This window comes from Varanus komodoensis, unplaced genomic scaffold (genome assembly GCF_004798865.1).
Source record: "Varanus komodoensis strain SLA01 unplaced genomic scaffold, ASM479886v1 scaffold9, whole genome shotgun sequence".
Lineage (NCBI taxonomy): Eukaryota > Metazoa > Chordata > Lepidosauria > Squamata > Varanidae > Varanus > Varanus komodoensis.
The window spans coordinates 30422126-30432058 of NW_025336598.1; the positions used below are offsets into that span (position 1 = coordinate 30422126).

Sequence of the window (9933 nt, forward strand, 5' to 3'; positions counted from 1 at the left end):
GGCATATACCAGATATTATACTGCAACCAGATAAGATAATATGGGGTAAATTAGAATATCAAGATGTAAAGGGAGCCTTATTAAATATTATTCTTCAACAAGATAAAAAATATCAAAAAGATAGTAAATGCTTTTTTAAAGAATTTGGAATAAATTTAGGGATACCGTATATTTATCCCATCAATTTCACTGTTATATCCAATTAAAGAATTAGAAAGATTCTCAGAGAATCTGAGTAGTAGTTTGAGGGAAGTACTGAAGAGCAAACATGTTATTAGGTTAAAGGATTGGTTAGAGAAAACGAAGAGTAAAGAAATGATACAAGCAACCATGGGGCAGAATAAAGTAAACTGGTAGAATAAACTTCAGTTAGATTGTTGGACTAAAGATCGGCTGAAGAAAAATGGTAAATGTAGAGAATATACTAAATCTGAAGATACTGTTCTACAGAAAGAAAAACAAGATAATATGTGGATGAGAGGAATGGTAAGTCAAATGATCGATTTGATCCTCTTAAAGAGTCTTGGGAAATAGATTTAACAGGAAATACTGGTACTGAAGAATGGAATAATGTTTGATAAGAGAATTTTAAAATTTATGTCAATAAGAATTAAAGAGAATTTTTATATACTTGTTTGGAAATGATGTTTAACTCCTGTTAAATTGAATTATATGAATAAGGTTTACTCCACTGTTTGTTGGAGATGCAATTGGAAAGTGGGAACATATTTCCATATGTGGTGGGAATATAAATATACAAATGAGTTTTGGGAAATGGTTTTCAAATAAATTAGTAAAATATTGAATTTAAATATTGAAGCTGACCATGGATGAGCATTATTATCATTATTTAGAGAATGGAATAGGACAAATACTAAAGAATTGATGATAAATTTATTAACAGCAGTAAGATAATAGCAAGGAAATGGAAAACAAAAGAGGAATATCACATAGTTGGCTGGTTTAAAGAAGTCTGGAATATAGCTATTAATGATGTTAACTTGCAATATTAAATGCAAAAGAGATTTGCTAAGTAAAAACAATTTTTAAAATATTTGGAGACCATTTACTGAATATGTTTTCATAAAAGGAAAGGGGTGTGAACCATCACAAGAGTCAGTGCAGTTCTGGAAGGGAAGTGGGGCAACCTGGATGCATAAATGATCTTACCTTAAGTGACTTAATTTGTTGGTCCTGATGGAGGGAGCACTGGTCTTGTTGTATTGTTTAATTATGCTTATTAGTAATGATTAATCATGTTCATTGTTATTATATTAATTGTATTGGTTTTGGTAGTTTAATAAAATTTATTAAAAATTTAAAAGGAAATGTGGAGAACAAATAAATAAAATAAATGGATTACTATGTTAATCAATTAAAATTGATACAATTGATTAGTTGGTTAGTTATACTTTTTGTAATTGGCCAATAACCTATTATCTGTTAAAATATCTGCACCCTAATTTACCTAACTACTTTCTTATTTGTTGTATACATGGCTATACAGCCTTTTAATGGTCACTTTTTAAATTTTTTTCTCTAGGTGGTTGTGAATGCCCTGATTGGAGCCATACCATCTATTATGAACGTGCTTCTTGTTTGCCTGATATTCTGGCTAATTTTCAGCATCATGGGTGTCAATCTGTTTGCTGGCACTTTCTATCACTGTGTTAATAAAACTGATGGAGCAATGCTTTCACCTGACATGGTTGAGAATAAATCTGTTTGTGAAACTATGTCAGATGTTGCCAGATGGAGAAATGTAAAAGTAAACTATGATAATGTTGGAGCTGGGTACCTCTCTCTACTTCAAGTTGTAAGTAACCCTAATTTGATGTTAGTCATAACTTCATTTGCAATATGGTGGATGTTGATTTCATAGGGCACCGATCTCCTAGATATTCTCCAATACAGGCCTCATTGCAAGGGACTTCTGTCAGGCCTTGTGTGTGCACATGTGTAGTACACACACACACAAATGCACAAGAGTTCTGTACAAAAATATTCACTAGGGCACAATTGTTTCCATGTTCAGATAGAGAATACACCTGAACATGGATAGGATTGCATTCTTAGAAAGCAGCGAACAAAAATTCAGAACCACGTGTGTGATATCTGCAAGAACATTGGAACAGATACCAGTTTTGATAGTCAAGTAAATTCTCTGCAGGCCCATAATTTTACTACACTATAATGCAAATCAGATATCATAAGACTTAACAGCAGTGAAGCAGTGTACTATGAAACACATGGTCCATTCTGCACCCGTAGGAAGGAATTCCTATTGCTCACCAAAAGTGTTGTTGTTTAGTTAGCCGATGCCTATTTCACCCAAGGGCATGTAGGGCACTTAGTCAGCTCCCATTCAAGCCCTTGTGGTTGAGCAGAACTTCCTGTACATAGTGTACTATTAGCATGCCCAACTAGTATGTTTATTCGGTTCATTTTTATACCGCTCAATAGTGGAGGCTCTTAATGAATTATAGATCAGTTCACAGATTACCCACTTGTAGAGGAAGGCAAGTGAGGCCACCAGTGCCATCAGATGCCTGCTCAATGCGTGGGTGATGGGGCAGCAGCAGTGTAGCCCTGCTCCTTCGACTTGTGAGCATGATACGTGCAGGTGGTGCATCCCTCCCTGCGAGGAGGGAAGCGGATTTGGGGATACCTCAACTGCAGACATGCACTAGAACTGCCATCTGTATCCAATGCAAAAATGTGCTTCCACCGAATGGGAAATTTGCATAACATTTTAATTTATTATAATTTACTAAACTTATGCCATCTAACAACAAAAAGCCTTTTGTTATCTTTATCCACTTTTCCCATGTTGCCTCTTTCTAGGCCACTTTTAAAGGATGGATGGAGATCATGTATGCGGCTGTGGATTCAACAGGTGTAAGTAAATAGTGCTCCCCCACCCCCACCCTGCCACCTCCCCTGAAGAGGACACAACTTCAATTTGATCATCTGAGCATTTACCATATAACAACAATGGCAATGGCTTTTCCTTCCCAGTTGGTATTAACAATGGTACTACTGAAAAATTAAATGATAAACCCAGCAAATGTTAGGATTTAGGCATCTTTTCTAAAATTTGGTGCCTATGTTTAGGTTTTCTTGACTGTTCTGGAGGTGCTACCTCCTGCTGCTCAGGTTCAAGCAGGAGGAAGTGAGGGCTCCCCACCTTAAGTCTGTTTCTGCCTTGGCCATGAAGGAAACGGGTGCAGCAAGGCACCTTACCGATGGCCTCTGTGACTGCATTTCTCACTTTGCTTTCTCTTCACATATATCCTCCTTCATGGAGCACTTGTATTTCAATTTGTCAAAGCATAAACCCTGACTGATAGTTTGCCATGTCTCCTTGTTTTATAGTTGAATCAGCAGCCCAGATATGAGGCTAACCAGTATATGTATCTCTACTTCGTCATCTTCATCATCTTCGGTTCATTCTTCACCTTGAATCTTTTTATTGGTGTCATCATTGATAATTTCAACCAACAAAAAAAGAAGATAAGTGTTCAGATTATTATACCTGATGTAGTAAACTGCATGTTAGATAAATGGCTATCAAGTCATAGACATGTATAATTCAAGAATGAACAACATGCTTCCTAATGCCATGGGTTTTGGAAGCATTTCTTCTAAAACAGTCTTGGAAATAATTCATATGCAGCTATATTGAAGCATAAAATAGTACTAATTGTTCACTGTACATAATGCAGAATGAGTGCATATGTATGAGAGTGAGCGAGAGCAATTTGTGTTTGTATTTCAGCCTGTTAAAACAGAACTGACTGGAAAGTTGCAGTGCAACATTTATTTTGATCCAGTGTCTCCTTGCACATGGATAAACATCCAAACACCCCATAAGTACATGGAGCTACTGACCATACATAAGCATTCACTAGGAATGGAAAAACCAAGAGTGTTTGCACCGAAATTTTCCAATTTTACTTAAGAGCTTGGTTCAGTTCTCCCCCATTCTGGTTTGTGAACTGTTTTTCCAGTTTACTTGAACAGAAAAAATGGTATTGTCGGAAGTGCTCACTCCCCTGCCCCACTGAGTTAAGTGTGAAAATGCACAACTTTAAAATACAAGATTTAAATTGTGCATTTTAAAGTATTCATTATAAACTGCCTATTGTCTCCCTTATATTATGAACATGTAAATATTTAAAAGTGCATGTTTTTAAATACTCACTTTTTAAAATGTACACTTTAAAGTGTATGTTTTTAAGTTGTGCATTTTTAAACTTCTTATTTTGCAAATGCAAGCCTCACATTCAGGAGCTTGTGAACTTTGGGGAGGGGTAAACATTCACTATCATTCAAGTGTGGGGTTCTGAACAAACATTTTCGAGTAATTTGAAAACTTGAGTCATTTCATAGATCTGTAGGATGCATTTCATCATTTCAACTCTGCATAGTTATCCCCACCCTTTTTGCAGCTCTGCCCTTCACAGTATTAAAAATGAATATATAAGAACAAGTGTGGTGTAATGATTAAGAGTGCAACTCTGGATTCTAGTCCCTGCTCAGCCGTGGAGCCAACTGGATGACTCTGGGCCTGTCACAGTCTCTCAGCCCAACCTACCTCACAAAGTTGTTGTTGTGGGGATAAGATTGAGCACAGGAGGAGGGACATGATGTCAGCTGCTTTTAGTTTTTTAGAAAAGAAAAAGGCAGAATATGAATCTAATAAAGGCCTAGCAACTTCAACTGTACATTAAAGCATGAAAGTCTTTGAATTATGCTCTGAGATTGATTCATATTTATAGATGTTTTGTCATTTTTAACGGATTTCACTGTTATCCAAGGAGTGTTATCCAAGGAGTGACAAAGAGATTTTTCCTTGCCACCCTCCAGCACCGTGTTCTGAAGCATCAGGGACTGCCACACCAAAGACAAGATGTGACAGGCTTTTGCTTCATATTTGGAAGCAAAACCATCTGCCAGCCTTTGCCAGCCTTGTTGCACTACAATTCCCATAACTGGCATCTGCAACTCCATGGGCCACTCTCATGTTCCCAGGGAGGAACAGAAGACATTGCCTTGCACCGGAGGGCTGTGGTTCTTCAGGGTTTCAGATGGGACTTCTTCCCAGCATTCAAGATGCCAGGGATTGAACCTGGCAGCTTCTTGCAGGCATCATCCATGCTCTTCTGTGGAGCCCCTGTCCAGTGATGTCATTGGATCACTGGCCAGAGCTCAGGCTAGAGTTCCTCAGGCTTTCCCCAGGAATGTGGAGCCTGGGAGAGTGAAGCCCACAGACGTACTGGCTTCATGGTCACTTTGCATTCCCTGCATGGGGAACACAGGGAAGAAGTGAGGGCAACAAAGGAGCTTCCTGAAAAAGCCAGCTTTGCTTTTCCTTCTACTTCCTTCCCATCTCCCATCTAAGCAGCAGAAGGATTGGCCCTATCCAAGGCTGGACAGGTCTGATTTGGAAAGCAGAACTGGCCAGCCAGACCAGAGATTCTCCATACTTGTTCTACAAGATACTATTTGCAAACTTACCAGAATTTACACAGTCTCCTTCCATATGTGCCTGCCCATCCCATAGGATCTGGGGCAGAGGCCCTTCTCTGGGTACACTCCCTGAAGGGCCTTCTCTGCAGTGGTGCCCCAATTGTGGAATTCGTTCCCCAGAGAGGTTCACCTGGCACCATCACTTTATTCTTTTCAGTGCCAGGCCAAAGCCTTTTTATTTTCCCAATGTTTTAAGACCTGATGTTTTAATTGGGGTTTTATTGTTAGTTGAATTTTTAGGATGCTGTGTTTTAAATTTTTTACATTTTGTATTGTTAAAACGTCCCGAGACTTCGGTAATGGGATGGTCTAGAAAAGTTTTAAATGAATGAATAAATAAATAAATAAATTTGTTGCCTCCTTGCAGTTACAAATGTTCTGTCATGTCTAGGACAGCCTTATTCATTGAAGCACCTGAGAAACTCAGAGATGTAGAGTTAGATCCAGGGTTTCCCTTCCACACTGGAAGGAGTTTGCTCAGATATAAGGAGCCTTTTTCCATTGACTGAAGGAGTCCTATTAGAGGAAGACTAATTCTTTCCAAGGAAGCACCTTCTAGTAGGATTATATTTTAATAGATAGCTTGCTCTGCATGGAAGCTACCACTTTCCTCTAATGGAATTTGCAATGATGCAAATAAACAGAAATGTAAAGAATAAGTAACTTCAGTGTACTCCTGCACAACTCTGAGGTTAAGTTTTTATATGAAACAGTGATACATATCAGATATGTTCACTGTCTTTTAAAAGAAAGTATGTGATATATGGAAAGCTGTGTTTTCTGTGAAGACTAGATACACTTGATGAAAGATGCATGACACAATTGGTAGATTTCATTTTATATTTGAAGTTTAAATATGCCAATGAACAATTGCAAGCATGCAAATTCTGTTGAAATAAAGTGAGGTTATGCATGCATTAACACTGTACTGCTGGGTCTAACGCAATGGTTGCAATCATTTGGATTTTTTAATCCTTTACTTAGGAGGTCAAGACATCTTCATGACAGAAGAACAGAAGAAATATTACAATGCAATGAAAAAACTGGGCTCCAAGAAACCACAGAAACCAATACCAAGGCCAGCAGTAAGAGTGGCTTTTATTTTTGTATTTCAGTGTGCAGTCCCTGTACTACAATTTGAAACAAAATACCAACTGTAAATAAAGAACTGCACTCTTCCAGCAAAGTTTAAAAAAGCAACTTACCAAGTAACATCCTTCTCACCCCCAGGAAATCTTTTTTTTTTTCTGTCTTGTTCTTCCAGAATAAATTCCAAGGCCTTATTTTTGATTTTGTGACCAAGCAAGCATTCGACATTGGTATCATGATTCTCATCTGTCTTAATATGATCACCATGATGGTAGAAACAGCTGACCAGGACCCCTCTATGGAAAACACTTTGTACTGGATTAATTTGGTTTTCATTGTCCTTTTCACTGCGGAATTCCTCCTGAAATTGATTTCACTTCGCTATTATTATTTCACTATTGGTTGGAATATATTCGATTTTGTGGTTGTCATACTCTCCATTGTAGGTAAGAAACATTTGGGCTTCAAGGTAGTATGTAAATAAAGAAAAAGATTGGCTTATTTTTGGGCTTTGCCAACATCAGATAACTGGTATCTGAGGGGAAGTGGGGGGATTGACGGCTCATGCACATAAGCACAGTACCCCTTGGCCCCTACTAAACAAACGATAATGTGGAATTAGCCAATTCTTCAACAGGGCTTGTCCTCTTTGCAGATTATGGATCTACAAAGAATAGAAACCTTGCTCATGCAGGATTTCCAATTCTATTTGCTTGGTAGCATACACTGAAGACACTCAAATTGCCCTTGCGGCTGCTGTTGCAGTGTGAGATGCAGATGGAGGGAAGAGTGCAGCATCAGCCCACCAAAAGGCACTAAGCTATATGAGCAGGGTGGTGATGAAGAGCTTTAATCATAGCTGTTTGATTTTCCATTATTTGGCCTGCAATAAAAGTTTGTGGTGTGACTTAATCAATAAAGAGTAGGGCTTATTTATCTTTTAAGTTGGCTTTCAGGCCTGGCAGGTCATGGGTTTGTTTTGGTTTCAAGGGAAATACAATGGTAAGGTTTGCTTTGCAGGTCACAATACCTGTAAAGGTAAATCTTTCTTTTATTTTGTTTATGCTCTGCTATACCAGTGAGCCGTGTTAGGAAGCTTCAGAAGAGAAAGAGCAGAAAGCCAGTCACTAAATTGCTTGCCAAAAACCAGCTTGGGAATATTAAAAAGGGGAACATAATTTTATTATCAAAGGCTTGGATACATATTTGTTCTTCCACAGCTCCCTTTGCTCACAGAAGGGGCTGTGAGTCAGCAGAGAGCCCCCACTGGCAGAGGGCGAGGTCATTTTTGCCAAAAAGAAAAGCGGTGGGGGGGGGGACCTTGGACCTCAGTCATTGCTCTGAAGGCTTTCCACAGCAGCTCTCCAAAATAGATTTTGGAGGGTGGGCAGTGGCCTGCAGGTAACAATCCTCTCTGCCTCTTGGAGTATCCAGTGAGCAGCACCCTCTTCTCACAGTCTCTGAGTCAGAGAAGTGCTATGCACAGACAAAATGAATTATTCTAGTGATGGGAAGGGCTTTAAACATGCCAAACATGCCACCGTTCTCTTCTGCCATACTGTTCCTGCCTTCTCACATTCAAAGAACAGCCACAATATATTTCCTCTCACAAATTTATGTGTGTTGGATGGAGACAATCCCAGCTAAAAATAGCCAGAGGGATGGTGATTCACCATTTCCATTTTGCACTGCAGTCACTGATTTGCTATAATGGGAGAGGGGAAAATGATGTTGTTGTTAAACCAATATACAAGATATTTTATTTTGCTGTAATTTTTACAGGTATGTTCCTGGCGGAGATCATTGAAAAATACTTTGTGTCACCCACCTTGTTCCGAGTGATCCGACTTGCCAGGATAGGTCGCGTCCTGCGCCTCATCAAGGGCGCAAAAGGGATCCGCACGCTGCTGTTTGCCTTGATGATGTCTCTCCCGGCCTTGTTTAACATTGGCCTCCTCCTCTTCCTGGTCATGTTCATCTACGCCATATTCGGGATGTCCCAATTTGCCTATGTTAAAAAGGAAGCTGGGATTGACGACATGTTCAACTTTGAAACTTTTGCCAACAGCATGATCTGCCTCTTTATGATCACCACCTCTGCGGGCTGGAATGGCTTGTTATTGCCCATTCTTAACAGTGAGCCACCAGACTGTGATCCTAAAAAAGTCCACCCAGGAAGTACCACCGAAGGAGAATGCGGCAATCCTTCGGTTGGGATCTTCTTCTTTGTCAGCTACATCATCATATCATTTCTAGTTGTCGTCAATATGTACATTGCTGTCATTTTGGAGAACTTTAGCGTTGCTACAGAGGAAAGCACTGAGCCATTAGGTGAAGATGATTTTGAAATGTTCTATGAGGTCTGGGAAAAATTTGATCCAGATGCAACCCAGTTTATAGAGTATTGCCAACTCTTTGATTTTGCTGCCTCACTAGAGCCTCCTCTCTTAATACCCAAACCAAACCATATTCAACTTATTGCAATGGACCTGCCTATGGTAAGTGGTGACAGAATTCACTGCCTTGATATCTTGTTTGCCTTCACAAAACGTGTGTTGGGTGAAAGTGATGAAATGGATGCTCTCCGGGTGCAAATGGAAAATCGGTTTATGGCTGCCAATCCTTCCAAAGTCTCCTATGAACCAATTACAACAACACTAAGGCGGAAGCTTGAGGAGGAGTCTGCTAAAATCATTCAGAGAGCCTTTAGAAAATACCAGCTAAGGAAACCAGTACGCAATGCTTCATTCCTCTTTGAGAAAGATGAGGACTTTGCTGTCAAAAATCAAATGATCATGGACAAATCAAGTTTGAACTTGACTCTGGAAAAGACAGAGAGGAGCTCCTCCACAACCTCACCTCCTTCCTATGAGAGTGTAACAAAGCCAGACAAATATGAACAAGAAAAGTCAGAAAAAGAAGAAAAAGGGAAAGATGTCAAGGAGAGCAAAAAGTAGACACAAAACAATCAAGTACTTCTGTCTACAGCAGATTGTTTACAGCTTAAGGAAGTAACACCGATACCAACAGGAATCTTGCTCAAAGTTTATGCCAAACTGATGATTCCTGCAATTAACCCTCATGATATCTACATGCACCCAAGGCCAGCATTGAACTGACACAAGGCAGCCATCATTGTACTGTTGATGGGGCAGTAGGGTAGCCGACTCAGGAGGACATGGCTGTTCTTACCAGCTGGCACTGGAAAAAAGGCTATGAAGTGTCAGAATGCGCCAATAATTCTGTGTATGATAAACAAAACATCCTATTGCTGCAATGATGGCATTCAGAATGTGCATCCCAACCGCCTTG

At 39.4% G+C, this 9933-nt stretch overlaps 1 protein-coding gene across 1 annotated transcript in view; it reads left to right on the plus strand.

Annotated features, from left to right (window-relative positions):
• Window positions 1-9578, plus strand: part of LOC123017117 (sodium channel protein type 2 subunit alpha-like) — a 92539-nt gene extending 82961 nt beyond the window's left edge. Inside the window, exons 22-27 of the mRNA XM_044418256.1 lie at window positions 1544-1816; window positions 2845-2898; window positions 3376-3517; window positions 6517-6617; window positions 6797-7067; window positions 8404-9578. Coding sequence (XP_044274191.1) covers window positions 1544-1816; window positions 2845-2898; window positions 3376-3517; window positions 6517-6617; window positions 6797-7067; window positions 8404-9578 — 2016 coding nt within the window. The remainder of the gene's footprint in view (window positions 1-1543; window positions 1817-2844; window positions 2899-3375; window positions 3518-6516; window positions 6618-6796; window positions 7068-8403) is intronic.
• Window positions 9579-9933: the final 355 nt, after the last annotated feature.